The sequence below is a fragment of the Nerophis ophidion genome, linkage group LG09 (assembly GCF_033978795.1).
Source record: "Nerophis ophidion isolate RoL-2023_Sa linkage group LG09, RoL_Noph_v1.0, whole genome shotgun sequence".
NCBI classification, from domain to species: domain Eukaryota; kingdom Metazoa; phylum Chordata; class Actinopteri; order Syngnathiformes; family Syngnathidae; genus Nerophis; species Nerophis ophidion.
The window spans coordinates 35,753,994-35,773,457 of record NC_084619.1 but is presented as its reverse complement, the minus strand read 5'-3'; the positions used below and the strand labels follow the sequence as shown (position 1 = coordinate 35,773,457).

The 19,464-nt window shown below is 38.7% G+C and overlaps 1 protein-coding gene across 2 annotated transcripts in view; it reads right to left on the bottom strand.

The window, feature by feature from the left end:
* Positions 1-1,754: 1,754 nt before the first annotated feature.
* Positions 1,755-19,464, bottom strand: part of LOC133559282 (L-threonine ammonia-lyase) — a 53,783-nt gene continuing 36,073 nt past the window's right edge. For both annotated transcript variants that reach the window (XM_061910893.1, XM_061910894.1), the window contains exons 7-11: positions 16,905-16,980; positions 12,876-13,001; positions 10,847-11,014; positions 10,674-10,731; positions 1,755-4,310 (exon numbers count right to left, since the gene is read on the bottom strand). In XM_061910893.1, coding sequence (XP_061766877.1) covers positions 4,212-4,310; positions 10,674-10,731; positions 10,847-11,014; positions 12,876-13,001; positions 16,905-16,980 — 527 coding nt within the window. In that variant the 3' untranslated portion in view covers positions 1,755-4,211. The remainder of the gene's footprint in view (positions 4,311-10,673; positions 10,732-10,846; positions 11,015-12,875; positions 13,002-16,904; positions 16,981-19,464) is intronic.

Sequence of the window (19,464 nt, the reverse complement as noted above, 5' to 3'; positions counted from 1 at the left end):
GTTGTTGTTATTTTTTGCCGAAATATGCTTTGTAACCCAAAATAATGTAGATTAAGTGCTTTAAATTTGCTTTTTGACATTTCTCAAAGGGAATTTCATTTAGAAAATATATATATATTTTTTTTTTTACCTAAATACACTATGAGCAAATGTACAAATGCTTATTTTTTAAAGTTAGGGAGATAAAGGGTAATGTTAGCAAAAATGCTAAGAAGCAACAACCAGACAACACCTTTGACAAAACCCTGTGTATAGAGCACAGTCCCCTTCCTGAAATGATCTCAATGGTTTTTGCCAACGGGCAGCACGGTGTCAGTGGGGTTAGTGCGTCTGCCTCACAATATGAAGGTCCTGAGTAGTCCTGGGTTCAATCCCGGGCTCGGGATCTTTCTGTGTGGAGTTTGCATGTCCTCCCCGTGACTGCTTGGGTTCCCTCCGGGTACTCCGGCTTCCTCCCACTTCCAAAGACATGCACCTGGGGATAGGTTGATTGGCAACACTAAATTGGCCCTAGTGTGTGAATGTGAGTGTGAATGTTGTCTGTCTATCTGTGTTGGCCCTGCGATGAGTTGGCGACTTGTCCAGGGGTGCCCAATTGTAGTTAAGATAGGCACCCCCGACCCCAAAGGGAATAAGCGGTAGAAAATGGATGGGTTTGTGCAAACATGCTGTTGGCATTAGTGCCTATACCTCATATACTGTTTCCTGATATGGGTCAACTCAATACATTTTATTTTGAGAAGTTAGATCAGATTCAGATTTTAGAATGTTATGTTTGCTCTGAGAGTGACAATGATCAGTAAAATGATGCCTCAGTAAGCGTGTGTCACACAATAGCTGTATTGACATTGACACCTTGTCACTGTTCCATAAACATGATTTTGCGCTTTGCAGTCAAACACGGCAGCTTTATCAGAGAGGTATTGAGGAATGTGACATCACTTCTGTTTCATAATGTGTCGATGCTTCAATATCGTTTGACCCTTTCCTTTACAAATGATGATAATACTCTTATCACAAATGGCGCCCATACTTTTGATCAGTACATAAAACATACTGTATAAAGTGTGTTATTACTTTTAAAACACAGGTGTCAAACTCATAATTCTAATGTGATGGGGTGTTATCTGAAATAAACACAATTGTAAGTCAAACATTCATCTGTTAGTAAAAATATAATACTCAAAAACAGCTGATTTTTATAATACTCAAAAACAGCTGTATAACAAGGCTATCCATCCATCCATCCATTTTCTACCGCTTATTCCCTTTTGGGGTCGCGGGGGGCGCTGGCGCCTATCTCAGCTACAATCGGGCGGAAGGCGGGGTACACCCTGGACAAGTCGCCACCTCATCGCAGGGCTATAACAAGGCTATTTTAAGTTTATATTCCTTTATACCCACTGTTGCATATGGCCTTCTCAGGGCAGCCACAGTTGTGAGGTAGTCTTTAATGAAAAAGTGAGATTCTGTTAGATTCTTAGAACAGACTATCATACATAAAAATACTACTTTGGGGATTGACCACTAATATTCAGGTTATGAGACTGAGAGCCACTGAACCACTAAAATGATATAAAGGAGTAAACATGGCAATATTTACCATGCAAACATGTACACTATACTGGGGTGACAAATGCAATTAATAATAATCAGAATCAGACATTCTTCTTGAGTCAATAATTTTCACTCAGTCTCAATAATTCTGAAGTCAGAGAAAACATTTCTGAATAAGGAGCCAGCTGATAACAAAATCCCAAAAGTAGGTTTTATTCAGGTAACATTTCTACTTTGGAGCGAAACTACCTCTTTAAAAATACTTCATCATAAATGTAACCATTCCAAAATAAATATGCAAAGCAATGTGTAGAATGTACAGGACTGTGCAAAGGCAACATACTTGACCACAATCTACTAGAACCTCACTTAGAGAACACTCCAATACAGCAAATATGACTGTATTTACTACAAACCCCGTTTATATGAGTTGGGAAATTGTGTTAGATGTAAATATAAAATGAATACCATGATTTGCAAATAATTTTCAACCCATATTCAGTTGAATATGCTACAAAGACAACATATTTGATGTTCAAACTGACATTTTTTTGTGTGCAAATAATCATTAACTTTAGAATTTGATGCCAGCAACATGTGACAAAGAAGTTGGGAAAGGTGGCAATAAATACTGATAAGTTGAGGAATGCTCATCAAACACTTATACAGAACATCCCACAGGTGTTCAGGCTAATTGGGAACATTTGGGTGCCATGATTGGGTATAACAGCAGCTTACATGAAATGCTAAGTAATTCACAAACAGGGATGGGTGAGGGACACCAGTTTGTAAGCAAATTGTTGAATAGTTTTAGAACAACATTTCTCAACAAGCTATTGCAAGGAATTTAGGGATTTTACCATCTACGGTCCGTAAAATTATCAAAAAGTTCAGAGAATCTGGAGAAGTCACTGCACATAAGCGATGATATTACGTACTTTTGATCCCTCAGGCGGTACTGCATCAAAAACCGACATCAGTGTGTAAAGGTTATCACCACATGGGCTCAAGAACACTTCATAAACCACTGTCAGTAACTACAGTTGGTGGCTACATCTGTAAGTGCAAGTTAAAACTCTACTATGCAAAGCCAAACCCATTTATCAACTATTGTGAAACGCTGCCGGCTTGGCTGGGCCCGAGCTCACCTAAGATTGACTGATGCAAAGTGGAAAGGTGTTCTGTGGTCAGACAAATGCATATTTCAAATTATATTTGGAAACAGGACATGGTGTCCTCCAGAACAAAGAGGAAAAAAAACATTCCGATTGATATAGGCGCAAAGTTCAAAAGCCAGCATCTGTGATGGTATGGGGGTGTATTAGTGCCCAAGGCATGGGTAACTTACTCATCTGTGAAGGCACCATTAATGCTGAAAGGCCCATACAGGTTTTGGAACAACATATTTTGTCATCCAAGCAACGTTATCATGGACGCCCCTGCTTATTTCAGAAAGACAAGTGTTACAACAGCGTAGCTTTCTAAAAAAAGAGTGCGGGTACTTTCCTGGCCCGCCTGCAGTCAAGACCTGTCTCCCATGGAAAATGTGTGGCGCATTATGAAGCGTAAAATATGACAGCTGAGACCCCGGACTGTTGAACGACTGAAGCTCTACATAAAACAATGAGTGAGTTTATTTTGAACAGGCAAGCATACAACACGATACAACACAATTTCCAGTTTCTCTTTTCAACATGTTCGAAAAGGAGTAGGAAAAGCAGAGCTTGAGAATGGTAAATAATTCCACTTTCAAAGCTTCAACAATTAGTTTCCTCAGTTCCCAAATGTTTATTGAGTGTTGTTAAAAGAAAAGGTGATGTAACCGTGGTGAACATGCCCTTTCCCAAATACTTTGGAACCTGTTGCAGCCATGAAATTCTAAAGTCTTTGTAGTGCATTCAACTGAATATGGGTTGAAAAGGATTTGCAAATCATTGTATTCCGTTTATATTTACATCCAACACAATTTCCAAACTCATATGGAAACGGGGTTTGTACATATATTTAAATCCTTACCTGGATTGATATGACTTGTGTCTACACTCCACAAAGTCTAGTGGATTTAGTCGTTTTTTTCATAACCGCTTATATCCTATTCAATGTTTACAGTGTCACAGCAAATTATTTGAAAAAGGGAATTCCAACAAATAAATCTTTGCACGGCACTGCACAAGTACAGGATGGGGGGGGGGGGGGACCTAAATAGATTTGTGCTCAGCGCTCATTTGGTCCGGAGCTTGAGTCGCGCAGGAAACTGCAAAGACGGTCATCAACTCCAGACACTATCTCAATCAGCACAAACTGGGAAGCCTGAGTGGGGTTGGTATGAGGTGACCAAGGTCACCACATTGAAGATATAGACCCACTACTAGGTATATACATTTATATTGAACAAACTAATATATGTATAGTCCAGTGTATACAAAAAATCTCCCTCATATTAGTGTACCTAATGGTCTGGCTGCACATAGTGTACCTACAAGAGCCCCCACTGTGTAGTAGAACTATTTCCCTGCAGCAGCAGACAATAATAGCAGCGTAAACAGTATCAATATAGATAATAGTGACTCTAAATGCAAATTTCGAACATCCGTTGTGTTGATGACGTTCCTTCCAAAATATACAGCAGGTTAGTTTCATCAATGGTCACATGATCATCGCTCCAGCCAGCAGACAGAAGGGTAGCGTTCACTCAACGTCTTCCTCAGTTGAGTGCTTTGGGTCTTGTCTCTGGTTTCCACTACGCACTCCACCTGGCAACACACACACAATTAATGTCACCTTATGACACCGCATGAACATTCACTTTTTAATTGTGTAATTTCAAATCCATTGCAACATTTTGGGTAAATATATTCAAATGTTTGGATTTGAGATAGGTTCCAGCACCTCCCGCCACCCCAAAAATGGAGGAGCGGTAGGAAATGGATGGATGCATGGATTAAACAAATTTATCAGAATCAGATCAGTTGTCAGATGGTTCATTGCCAGCGTTTCTCCTCCCATAGAAGCTGTGAGTCTGCTGACATCCTCCCTCTGACATAAGCTTTCAATATAAAGTCCCTAATTTTTGTTGTTGTACATGGATGAGGGTGTGTGTTGCTGAGGCCCACTTTGACATTGTCTGGACTGGACCTGGTTTTAAAAACCTTTTAGACAAGTCTAATTCCATTAACAACTTGGTCTGATGAAGATAAGGTTATTTTTTATTTATTTTTTTAATAAAATAAAATGAGATTAAAAAAAGGAAAACAATGACATTTTTTTTGGATAAAAAAGAAAGTAAAATTATATAAAACAATTACATAAAAAATAGTAATTAATGATAGTGTTAGTGGACCGGCGACACACACAATCATGTGTGTTTCAGGGACTATGTCCCTTGCAGACTGTGTTATATATGTTGTGGGAACCAGCATTTTGGTAGCAGAAAGAAACAACCCTTTTTTGTGTGAGTGGGTGTGGCTGGGTGTGAATGGGGGAGGGAGGGGTTTTCTTTGGGGGGTTGATGCACTGATGGAAAGTGTATTTTGTGTGTTTTTGTGTTGATTTAATAAAAAAAAAAAAAAAAGTCCTGCATGACGTCAGCAACTATCTAAACCGGATGTCAAACGTACGGCCCGCAGGCCGGATCAGGCCCGCGAACTAGCTTTATCAGGCCCAGGGGATGAGTTTGCAAAGTATAAAAATGAGATTTAGTTTTTGAGTGAAAGAAATTGCTGTTCTAGATGTGTCCACTAGATGCATCATTGTAGATGACTCTACATATGTAAAAAATAAAAATAAACCAGTCACAATAGCAATTCTTTGCATCGTTGTAGATGACTCTACATATGTAAAAAATAAAAATAAACCACATGATATTAGTGCACCAGTCGTGGGAAATGAGCATAAATAACACTGTAATTCGATTTTGATGTATATTTTTAATCTTGATTCAAAATAACACCAATGAGTTGACTGATTAACATTATCACAATTTATTCAGAAAGTATAAATAACGACAAATATTAACCGCAACATGTAAGTTAAAAAAACAAAACAACAACATTATGATTTGTACAATTTCAGAATGTGCTTGTTATATTTTTAAACAAAGAAAACAATCTGAAGGTGCCTTTTTTTTAAGTTATCGTGCTGTGATTTTACCAGTCAGGCCCACTTGGGAGTAGATGTTTCTCCACGTGGCCCTTGATCTAAAATGAATTTGACACCCCTAAAGTAGATCCATTTTTTAGGACATGTGGATGTTTACACTCTCAGTAAACACATTACCTCCGCAGTTTGTTAACAAATACTTCTGGATGGATCACAATACCAATTTAAAACAAATATATAATTTAAACAAAGTGTCCTAGGGATTTTCCGCTGACAAATATTTCCTTCCTGCATGGTTTCTTCCAAGGAGACAGAACTGACCATAGATCAGGAGGTCAAAACGTTCTCAATGATATAGAATTTTAGTTCATTAAACACGCCCCAATCCATTCAAAGTATTACATTTTAATACGATGGGCACAAATAAGGAATAATCCAAATTCCAAAACACACACACCTTAGAAAGGGGATTCATATGACCCATTTGTTGTGGTTTACCTGACACATGAAACGTGAGGGATTGGGCGGGTGCACTATCCACTTAATCCGCCAAAAGGCAGCAGTGTTGAATATCTTGAAATGTATTTTGTGGCAATTATAACTTTGACCACAGCGTCAGTTGTTATGTAGACTGGCACTTACCATCATTTTCAGCAGACTGCATGAAAAAAATATTAACCCCCTAGCTTCCTCTCGCCAGATCTGCCCAGGAATGTGGTCAGATGAATCCCTTCCCTTTGATTGATTGATTGATTGAAACTTGTATTAGTAGATTGCACAGTTCAGTACATATTCCATACAATTGACCACTAAATGGTAAAACCGAATAAGTTTTTCAACTTGTTTAAGTCGGGGTCCACGATAATCAATTCATGGTAATTTTACTACTATAAAATATTACATATAAGGGACTCAACTTCTAAAGGTTTTCATGTTTTATAACAAAAGCAAACTTAATAGCACACACCAAGCTGATCTACTAAACTCGTGAGCAGAGAAATACATGTCTTAAGTGAGCAGAATACGGAGCACAATCCATTTAGCTGGACTGTCTTTATGTATATGCAGAATAAATGCTGATCATATTCATGTCTCCATGGTGACAGCCTGTATAGTGCACACAAATTCCTCACTTAAATAGTGCGGCCTGCACCACTTTTGCGATTGTTATCAACTGTTCACAGCCTTAGTAGATCACACGCAACACATCCACTAATTGTAATAGACGCCATTTAAAAATGTAGGAGAACAGTCAGTGTGTGGTTAAAGTTGGATATTCCTTTTGATCTGACACTCTTTTTGTTTTGTTTTGTGAATTTTCCCATCTGTGTTTTTTGTCATTTGTTAATTTATTTTGCATTTTATTTTTTCTCTTTTTTTTCCTTTCCATTGTTTAACCAGATAAAAAAAAAAAAACCTCACTGAGATTAAAATCTCTTGCGAGAGTGGCCTGGTCAAAAGGGCAGCAAATACAAGTTTCATAAATAAATAGAACAACAAAAGCAGGAACGGTCACACACTGTAGTTAAAAGTACAAACTACTTTCAAGATAAACATAAAAACACGCGATAGGTGAAAAAAAATATACATTTTCTTTTTCTTCTTTTTTTTAATTAATGTATTTATTTATTTTTGTCCTGTCCAGCTTCTCAGGCAAATCATATAGTTGATGTATATGCCCATATCGGCTGTTAAGATTTACTTTACAAAAGAGAAGTGTAGGATACTTGTCTTGTTGCCTTATTTGTATTTAACTTTACTGAATGTATTTATGTGCGATGAGGTGGCGACTTGTCCAGGGTGTACGACGCGAATCACAGTTTTTTAATACATTTTAAATTCAGATTCATGTACACATGAAAAAACAATGTTTGAGTCCCTTCATCATTGTGTGTTACGTACTGTATATGTCAACTTGGCAATGCAGATAAACTTTCACATTTAGGACAAAAGTCCCTTTAAAAGATCATTGTGAGTGTGAATGTTTTCTGTCTATCTGTGTTGGCCCTGCGATGAGGTGGCGACTTGTCCAGGGTGTACCCCGCCTTCTGCCCGAATACAGCTGAGATAGGCTTCACCACCCCCCGTGACCCCGAAGGGAATAAGCTGTAGAAAATGGATGGATGGATGGGACAACTAACTCCAGAGCGTTCATGTGATGGGGTTGGTTGTCACGATGTGTTAAATCAGGGGTCCCCAAACTTTTGGACTCAGGGGCCGCACTGGGTTAAAAACATTTGTCCGGGTGCCGGGATATGTAGAATACAAGAATAGAATAGAATAGAATAGAATAGACTTTATTGTCATTATATTTGCATATAACGAGATTAAAGACTCCAACTTAAGGTGCGGTTGTGGGAACAAATATGGGGTAAAATAACACAAGAATAAAGGAAAAACTAACAATTGAAATAAACAGACTACTATCCAATAAAAATAACAAGCATTCCTGTACAATATACAAAACACTATCAAAATAAAAAATGCTGTACAAAATGTGTGTGTGTGTGTGTGTATATATTCCTCACGCACTAATTGACTAAAAGAGTGCACACTTTCCGCATGCTCGCGTGAGCGTGATGATGTCATGTTATCATTGGGAAAATGCATTTTTTGACAACATGATATGCCGGAGCAGTTAGGAGACCCCGACAGTAAAATAGATTAGAATGGACAAAAAACAGAAAAAACAATTGAGACTTCACGCGGGCCGGATTTTGTTCCCCTGATCTAAAGTTTACCGATGCCGGGTATTTTTTTCTATACTTTTATTGTCGTATTTTCATATTGTGTTTGGTCTATTTTTGGCCAAAGTAGGACAAAGAAAACAATCTGAAGTTTTCATTTTTTAGTTTCAATACTATAATTTTAATAGTCTGGCCGGCATGTGCACAGATATATCCCTCCATGAGGCCCCTGAGCTCAAATGACTTGGACACCACTGATGTACGACAGTACAGTATATGTAACAGCTGCAGAAGAAAAAAAAGGGCAGCATAAAATAAAGAGTAGATCCAGCAGAAAATAGACATTATAAACAAAGACAGGTAGCTAACATAGAAGCGGTCGGACAATCCGCGGGCTGGATTTTCGACGCCGGTGGACCATATTCGTCCTGCGGGCCGCAATTTGGGAACCCTTGTGTTAAAGTGTCATTAAAAGTTTATTAGTGTGTTACAATGAGTTGGAAAATGATAACATGCACACTTTATGCTTCAATTTGATGTAGGAATAATTATTGAAAGATGTTTTAATGGTGATGAGCATTTCACAATAAAATAAAACATGTGACTAAATTGGCCCTAGTGTGTGAATGTGAGTGTGAATGTTGTCTGTCTATCTGTGTTGGCCCTGTGATGAGGTGGCGACTTGTTCAGGATGTACACCGCCTTCTGCCCGATTGTAGCTGAGATAGGCTCCAGCGACCCCGAAGGGAATAAGCGGTAGAAAGTAGATGGATGGATGTGACAACCAACCCCATTGTGCCCTGCTTGCTGCAAAATATTGAGTCAATTGATTTATGAGACATGGACATTCATCCCTGTAGTACTCTTTCACCTTTGCAGACGGCGTTTTCTATTTAAGTTACTGTCAAAAAATTATCACGCTTACAACAGTTTAAAACAAACAATTTAAAGCAAACTCAATTTACCTGGGGGCCACTGGATGCAGAAACTGTGTGAGACTGGGCCGCAAGAAAAGATTTCTTAAAAAAATCTAACATGCACTTTTTAATGAATTCTCCTTCTTTGAATGGCTTTCCCGCCCTAGCAACATACTTGCCAACTCTCGCGATCTTTCCAGGACACACCTGAATATCAATGCCCCTCCCGACAATATCCCAGGGTAATCATTCTCCCGGTTTTCACCCGGACTACAATATTAAGGGCGTGCCGTGATGGCGCTGCCTTTAGCGTCCTCTACAACCTGCCGCTCTTCCATCATGCAAACAGTGTGCCGGCCCAGTTACATATTGTATTAGGTTTCTGCAGACCCACAAATGTGACTGCAAGACATACCTGATCAACAGTCACACAGGTCAGTCTGAGGGGGGCCGTATAAACATCTTTATCACTGTTACAAATATGCGCCTCACTGTGAACCCACACCAAACAAGATTGACAAACACATCTTGGGAGAACATCCGCACCGTAACACAACAAACACAATAGAAAAAATACCCAGAATCCAATGCAGCCCTAACTTTTCCGGGCTACAATAGGGGGCGGGGCTAAGGGGGCGTTGATGTATATTGTAGCCCGGAAGAGTTAAGGGTGCATTGGATTCTGGGTATTTTTTATATTATGATTATGTTGTGTTACGGTGCGGATGTTCTCCCAAAATGTGTTTGTCATTCTTTTTTGGTGTGGGTTCACAGTGTGGCACATATTTGTGACAGTGTTAAAGTTTTTTTTTTACGGGCACCCTCAGTGTGACCTGTGTGGCTTTTGATCAAGTATGTCTTGCAGTCGCTTAGTGCATCTACAGAAGTCAGATACAACATGTGGCTGGGCTGACACGTTGTTTGTATGAATTGTAGAGGACGTTAAAGGCAGTGCCTCCACGGTGCCCCCTCAATATTGTTGTTAAGGTGAAAATCGGGAGAATGATCACCCCTGGAGGGGCACTGAAAATTGGGAGTCTCCCGGAATACTTGAGGGTATACAAGTATGATGTTGTAAAGCGCCATTCTTATTAAACTTGCGGGCCGCACCAACACTAATATTTTAAATCAAGGTGCGGGCCGCAAAATAACGTCTCACGGGCCGCGTTTTTGAGACCCCTGATCTACTGTATGTGTATCCAAGGAAAAAATAGCTGAAATTGTCCGATTGGGAGAAAATTTTGTAAATTTTAGCATGTGATTGTCAGACAGTCAGAAACCATTTTGGTTTCCAGGTGATATTTTGGATTTTTTACGACTTGTGCAGGTTTTCTTTGCTCTAATGTTGTTGAATTGTATATGTAAAGAATTTGCAGAGGACATAATTGAGTAAAAGGAGAAGGGGGTCGTTCACCTTTGCTTTGAAGAGGTTTGACTTGTCACTGTGCCTCCGATGATTGACGTCCAACAACCTGAGGACGGCGATGAAAACATGTGGTTAATGGATGCAAAAACAACACAATATGTCTTATCAGAATATTACTGCTTTTGTTTGTTCCATGCAATCCATGGTATCTGTGGCCTCACCTGACGTCCTCTCTGGACAAGACGTCCAACAGCTTCGCCATGTCTCCGGGCCATTCCCCCAGCTGCACTGAAAACTTGCTGACACGGTCGTCCAGCACCAGGGCTCGGTCCACACACTGCCTCACCAAATCCAGCTCCATGTTAGCACTGCTCACCACCACTGCAACCCTAGCAAAGGACCATTAGAGAAGACACATTTTAAACTTTTAACTGGTAGAAACATGGACAACCGATGACAAACAACATATAGAACGTGTTTCCAGAAGTGTGGGAGTGTACAGTTGACGTACTGTTCTCCATGCATTGCCATTGTAACGTTTAGTGATTCCCTCCATGAAAAAATTAAGTTCACTAAATACAAACCCCGTTGCCATAAGAGTTGGGAAATTGTGTTGGATGTAAAAAAAAACGGATTACAATGATTTGCTAATCATTTTCAACCCATATTCAGTTGAATATGCTACAAAGACAACATATTTGATGTTCAAACTGATAAACATTTTTTTCTGCAGCATGTGACAAAGAAGTTGGGAAAGATGGCAATAAATACTGATAAAGTTGAGGAATTCTCATCAAACACTTATTTGGAAAATCCCACAGGTGTGCAGGCTAATTGGGAACAGGGGGGTGCCATGATTGGGTATAAAAACAGCTTCCCAAAAATTGCTCAGTCTTTCACAAAAAAGGATGGGGCGAGGTCCACCCCTTTGTCCACAACTGCGTGAGCAAATAGTCAAACAGTTTAGGAACAACGTTTCTCAAAGTGCAATTGCAAGAAATTTAGGGATTTCAACATCTACGGTCCATAATATCATCAAAAGGTTCAGAGAATCTGGAAAAATAACTCCACGTAAGCGGCATGGCCGGAAACCAACAATGAATGATCGTGACCTTCGATCCTTCAGACAGCACTGTATCAAAAAAAAAAACCCACATCAATCTCTAAAGGATATCACCACATGGGCTCAGGAACACTTCAGAAAACCACTGTCACTAAAAACAGTTCATCACTACATCTGTAAGTGCAAGTTAAAGCTCTAGTATGCAAAGCAAAAGCTATTTATCAACAACATCCAGAAACGCAGCCGGCTTCTCTGGGCCCGAGATCATCTAAGATGGACTGATGCAAAGTGGAAAAGTGTTCTGTGGTCTGACGGGCCCACATTTCAAATTGTTTTGGGAAATATTCGACATCATGTTCTAACACCAAAGGGGAAGCAAACCATCCAGACTGTTATCAATGCAAAGTTCAAAAGCCAGCATCTGTGATGGTATGGGGGTGTATTAGTGCCCAAGGCATGGGTAACTTACACATCTGTGAAGGCACCATTAATGCTGAAAAGTACATACAGGTTTTGGAACAACATATGCTGCCATCTAAGCGCCGTCTTTTTCATGGACACCCCTGCTTATTTCAGCAAGACAATGCCAAGCCACATTCAGCATGTGTTACAACAGCGTGACTTCATAAAAAAAGAGTGCGGGTACTTTCCTGGCCCGGCTGCAGTCCAGACCTGTCTCCCATCGAAAATGTGTGGCGCATTATGAAGTGTAAAATATGACAGCGGAGACCCCGGACTGTTGAACGACTGAAGCTCTACATAAAACAAGAATGGGAAAGAATTCCACTATCAAAGCTTCAACAATTAGTTTCCTCAGTTCCCAAACATTTATTAACTGTTGTTGGAAGAAAAGCTGATGTAACACAGTGGTGAACATACCCTTTCCCAACTACTTTGGCACATGTTGCAGCCATGAAATTGTAAATTAATTATTATTTGCAAAAAAAATAAACAATTTGAACATCAAATATGTTGTCTTTGTAGCATATTTAACTGAATATGGGTTGAAAATGATTGGCAAATCATTGTATTCTGTTTATATTTACATCTAACACAATTTCCCAACTCATATGGAAACGGGTTTTGTAACTCAAGCCATCAAAATCTGTCCACAAAATGCCAAGATCACTTTAATTGTTTTTGCTGTGTTTAAAAAAAAAATACATTAAAAAACAAATCAAACTCACCTTTTTCCTCTCAGTTCTGGCAGCTGTCCTGCCAAGATGGCTGCCAGTCCCATGGCTCCCTCCGTGTCCACAGTAGAACGCTCAAACTCTTGAAACCTCAGCATTGCCACCAGAGAATCCTCCTCACTGTGAGTAAAATGAACACTTATCAGTGGCAGTTTAAACCCACGTTATTGTTTAAGTTTTACAAATACAGCACTTTGTCTCAAAGGGCTGCACAATCCACAACAACATCCTCTGCTCAGATCCCACATCCGGGCAAGAAAAAAATTCAACCCGTTGGGAGTAGTGAGAAACCTTGCAGATGGCTAAAGAGAGGCTGGTTTGTACACATCTGGGTTTTTTTTTTTTTTTAACTCTGCGAGGATTATAATTTATTCTTCATCTAAACGGGAACAGCGTCCAAAATCCGGCCCTCGGGAGGAAAGAGTAACAAGAAAACTCAAAACAAAAAAAACAAAAACAAAAAATATATATATATATAAACATTTTTTTTATTCTTATTTTTAAAATCTGTCCTTTCGAATCAATTTTCTACAGCTTGTTACATCGTGACATCATCGCGCTCTCTTTCAGTCAATTAGTGCGTGAGCAATATATATATATATATATATATAAATACATACTGTATATATATATATATATATATATATATATACATACATATATATATATATATATATATATATATATATATACATATATATATATATACATATATATATATATATATATATATATATATATATATATATATATATATATATATATGTAGGTGTGGGAAAAATCACAAGACTACTTCGTCTCTACAGAACTGTTTCATGAGGGGTTCCCTCAATCATCAGGAGATTCTCCTGATGATTGAGGGAAGCCCTCATGAAACAGTTCTGTAGAGACGAAGTAGTCTTGTGATTTTTCCCACACCTACATATTGCGCTCTACCACGGTATCGAGCACTATTCTCTGGATAAGCCAATGAAGATATATATATATATATATATATATATATATATATATATATATACACAGTATATATATATATATATATATATATACATACACACACAGTCCGGCCCCCGGCCAAATTATTTTAACCCAATGCGGCTCCCGAGTAAAAAAAAGTATGGGGACCCCTGGCCTGCGAACTAAGCACCGGCTCAAATATTTGTCGGAGAAACAAGCACTCAAGCAGCACTCATAGCAGACGCAGACAAACTATGTCATCAAAACATGTATGCCTGATAGAAAACATTAAAACCTTTCAAAATGCGCTAGCTTGATGCTAATTTATATTGACTTTTCCATAGACATGCTATAGATCAGGGGTAGGGAACCTATGGCTCTAGAGCCATATGTGGCTCTTTTGATGACTGCATCCGGCTCTCAGGTAAATCTTAGCTGACATTGTTAACACGATAAGTAATGAATAATACCGCTGGTAATCATAGTGTAAAAAATAACGTTCAAAATATAAAACATTTTCACGCATTTTAATCCACCCATCCGTTTTCTTCCACACCTGTTCAAGAAGTGGCATTAATGGTAAGAAGTATTATATTCATTATTGGTTAGCTTCAGAATAACCATGTTATTAAAAAGAACAAGAGACCTATTATACTCTAAATATGTTGGTCTTACTTAAAAATGCACGCATTTAGTTTTATTCAGTGTTAAAAAATATCATATGGCTCTCACGGAAATTACATTTTAAAATATTTGGCTTTCATGGCTCTCTCAGTTAAAAAGGTTCCCGACCCCTGCTATAGATTAATACTGAGATAGGCTCCAGCACCCTCCGTGACCCCGAAAGGAACAAAATGGATAAATGGATAGATGGCAAAACAACTCAAGTATACATTGAAATCAAACGGCCCACAGGAAATCAGAAGTTAAAAATATATATATATTTTTTTTATTCTTATTTTTAAAAAATCTATCCTTTCAAATACATTTTGTACCGCTTGCAAATTTTCTTAACCCCTGATTTAGAGTATAAAAAACGTTGTACGCTTAACAGCAGACTAGACTTGCACATTCATCTTAATGGCAAAGACTGCTTTCTGGCTAGGCAACACACTATATACAATACTACCATCTAATGTCTTGGAATAGCAACTACATGCAAAGTCTACTACAGTATATAATACTTGCAAATGACACTTCAAATTGTGAAAAAAACAAGATATAACAACTGGAAAGAACCGTTGTCATTAGGAGCTCACTGTTAAATGTTAAACAAAACATTGACAAATTAACATTTGTCAACGTTTGAACACACGCAAAACTGCCAAAAATTGGCATCATTGAGTACTGGTAGGATTCCTGGCTAAAGGGATTTGGTAATGAGAAATGTGAAAAGTACCTATCCCTACTTACAATACATATTTAGAATCACGACCGTGATTATAAATACATACCATGGAGTGAAATTTGAGATTTGAGATACGGCTAACCAGACGTACGACAAGTATCGTATTTGTTCTGCACGATCAATAATTCCAAAGATTCCCATCATGTACGACGTTAAAGGAGCAAAGATACATCTTGCATTGATGTCGTCATTGTCTGCCGTACTGCTTTACAGCCAGGTAGGGGGCGCATTTCTGACAATGCTGTTCGTTAGTTTAAGGGTAAAATTGCATCATATGATATACTATAGAAGGAATATTCAACAAAATAGTTTTGGAGGGCACATTTCCAGAAAGCTAAGGAACAGGGGTGTTGTCACTATCAGTCTTATATACATATAGCGTCCTCTACAGTAGACATTTGATGTTGATCTATTTATTTAGTCAGAGTTACAGGAGCGCTCTGCTATTTTTAAGGACCTTCTGCCAAAAAAATAGTCAGAGATAACTTATGACACATTTGTAGCGTTGCAAACATTTTAGTCTCTCACAAGTTTTTTTTAACTGAACTCACAGGCCACCAGTGGAATAGTCCAAATTGTGAAAAAAGAGAGGACCTAAAACGGAACCTTGGGGAACACCACTAGTATAACTTAAGTTGTTGAACAAATTAATAATGATTGCATCTGAAGTATACAAGGTACAGCAACACCCCACAGTACGAAAACAATCTAACTGCCAAAAAGGAGAGGAGTTAAGGGGGGGCCTTGAGGAACGCCGGAGTTATGTAAGTCACACGTTTGGACCCCAGTGTTCTATGTTTGTTAGCACCTCAAAATGTCAATGCAGTGATCTGCCAATGTGTTTACAGTGGCCCAAGTTCATCTATACAACAGGAGTACCCTGGTGTTTTTAGGAATTTGCAGCAAAAAAGTTTGTCTCCTAAGTTTTGATCTGAACTTGAGGGCGGATGTGGCCCTCGGGCCGCCAGCTGAATAGCCCTGCTCTATAGCACAGGACATGTTATATTTTACAGTCTGTGGTAATGTCAAATTGGGTATGCACGATTATTTTTCTCAAAATGCGATGATAATCCAAGAAACTGGTACGATCGTTTGGCCTTCCCCACCTGGGAACACTGTTTAAAATTAGGTGAGTGTTTTGTTGAAGTAGGAGTCAAAGGTATAGACACACTCGCTCATGTTATTGAGTGAGAAAGTGTTTTCAACTTGGTATGGTTGCATTCGGTTAACATTCCAAGTACATTTACTATTTGGTACCGTTTTCCTGTGAATAATGTAATTTTAATAGATTTGCATAGTACTCTATGGTAATTAACATGGATATATTGGGACGGCGTGGCGCAGTAGGAGAGTGGCCGTGCGCAACCCAAGGGTCCCTGGTTCAATTCCCACCTAGTACCAACCTCGTCACGTCCGTTGTGTCCTGAGCAAGACACTTCACCCTTGCTCCTGATGGGTGCTGGTTGGCGCCTTGCATGGCAGCTCCCTCCATCAGTGTGTGAATGTGTGTGTGAATGGGTAAATGTGGAAGTAGTGTCAAAGCGCTTTGAGTACCTTGAAGGTAGAAAAGCGCTATACAAGTACAACCCATTTATCATTTATTTATTTATATAACATTCAATGAGACGACATGAAACCGTAGCCTTGCTGTGGACTACCTGACGGAGATGACTTTATCCACAAGTCTCTTTGCCAGCTGGAAGGTGTTGATGCCGAGCGAGCGCTCCATGATATCTGACAACACACAAGACAGCAACATATGTTGTGTTACTACAGCAAAGACAAACTCGTGTTTACAGCGTCTGCACAGAAAATACAAAAGTCTGTACTGTCATTCAATGCGTTTTCTTTATTTTCAAAACTATTTACTTTGTAGGTAAAGGTATCAAAACTATAAATGAACACATGGGGAGTTATGTACTTAACAAAAAACGTGAAATAACGGAAAACGTGTTTTATATTCTAGGTTCTTCAAAATAGCCGCCCTTTGCTCTGATTACTGCTTTGCACACTCTTGGCATTCTCTCGATGAGCTTCGAGCACATGTGTGAAGTGAAAAAAACATTTCAGGTGACTACCTCATGAAGCTCATCGAGAGAATGCCAAGAGTGTACAAAGCAGTAATCAGAGCTAAAGGTGGCTACTTTGAAGGAAGTAGAATATAAAACATGTTTTCAGTTATTTCACCTTTTTTTGTTAAGTACATAACTCCACATGTGCTCATTCGTAGTTTAGATGATTTCAGTGACAATCTACTATGTAAATTGTCTTGAAAGTAAAGAAAACGCATTGAAAGAGAAGGTGTGTCCAAAATCTTGGCGTGTACTGCTCAGTTTGACCACACTGATAATCCCAGCAGGCACCAGACATTAAAACAACATTAAGAACTTGTTGAATTAGGTCCTGAATTTGAGCAAATCAAATCAAATCAAATTAACTTTATTTATAGAGCACATTTAAAATTTACCACAGGGGTAGCCAAAGTGCTGTGCACTGGACAGGTTAAAAGAGAAACCGAGCAAACACAACACAACAAAAACAGAACAGGATAAAAAATAAATAAATAAAATGAATTATATAAATAAAATGAATAAAACATAATAACAGGTTCACAGCAGATGTGTTATGGGGCGCCATTGCAGGATGGATATCACTCAGTGTTAAAAGCCATGGAATTAAAAGTATGCTTTTAAGAGAGATTTAAAAACAGGAAGAGAGGAGGCTTGTCTAACACTCAGAGGTAGGTCGTTCCAGAGCTTGGGAGCAGCAGCAGCGAAAGCTCTGTCACCTCTAAGCTTCAGCCTTGTGTCAGGGACCGTCAGTAGCAGCTGTTCGGCTGATCTTAGGGATCGGGTGGGGCAGTAAGGCTGAAGAAGGTCGGAGAGATATGTTGGCGCGAGGTTGTTTAAACATTTAAAAACAAATAGAAGGAGTTTAAAGTTGGTTCGGTAACGCACAGGGAGCCAGTGAAGGGACGCTAATATAGGGGTGATGTGCTCACGTCTGCGGGTCTGTGTTAGCAGACGAGCAGCAGAGTTCTGCACGAGCTGCAGGTGGGCGAGGGAGGCCTGGCTAATGCCTACAGACAGGGCATTGCAGTAGTCTAAACCAGTGGTACTCAAATGGGGGTACACATACCCCTGGGGGTACTTGAAGGTATGCCAAGGGGTACATGAGATTTTTTTTAAATATTCCAAAAATAGCAACAATCAAAAAATCCTTTATAAATATATATTTATTGAATAATACTTCAACAAAATATGAATGTAAGTTCATAAACTGTGAAAAGAAATGCAACAATGCAATATTCAGTGTTGAGAGCTAGATTTTTTTGTGGACATGTTTCATAAATATTGATGTTAAAGATTTCTTTTTTTGTGAAGAAATGTTTAGAATGAAGTTAATGAATCCAAATGGATCTCTATTACAATCCCCAAAGAGGGCACTTTAAGTTGATGATTGCTTCTATGTGTAGAAATATTTATTTATAGCTGAGATAGGCGCCAGCGCCCCCCGCGACCCCGAAAGGGAATAAGCGGTAGGAAATGGATGGATGGATAATTGAATCACTTGTTTATTTTTCAACAAGTTTTTGTTTATTTTTATATATTTTTTTCCAAATAGTTCAAGAAAGACTACTACAAATGAGCAATATTTTGCACTGTTATACAATTTAATAAATAGAAACTGATGACATAGTGCTGTATTTTACTTCTTTATATTTTTTTCAACCAAAAATGCTTTGCTCTGATTAGGGGGTACTTGAATTAAAACATGTTCACAGGGGGTACATCACTGAAAAAAGGTTGCGAACCACTGGTCTAAACGATTCGAGATGAAGGCGTGGATTAATTTCTCGAGATCATGTCCTGATAGAAGCGGTTTCACTTTCGCTATTTGGCGTAATTGATAAAAGCTTTTTTGAACGTCACTGCTGATTTGTTTTTCTCAAACATAGCGTTGCGTTTTTGGGTTCTAATGTTGATTTGACCAAATAACTTTGGTCATTTCCCAACCAATATTCTACAACACAAATACAACGTTGCATGCTTTTTTATGACATCTATTCAGTGTCAGAATGTGACGTTGATTTGACTTTCGAAATTCTGTAACTTCCCAACCAACAACGTGGATCGAACATCGGACATCAACGCTGTCTCAATTTCCAAATACAACTATTTTGCAACGATGTTTCAAAGTCAGTTTTAAAGGACACTC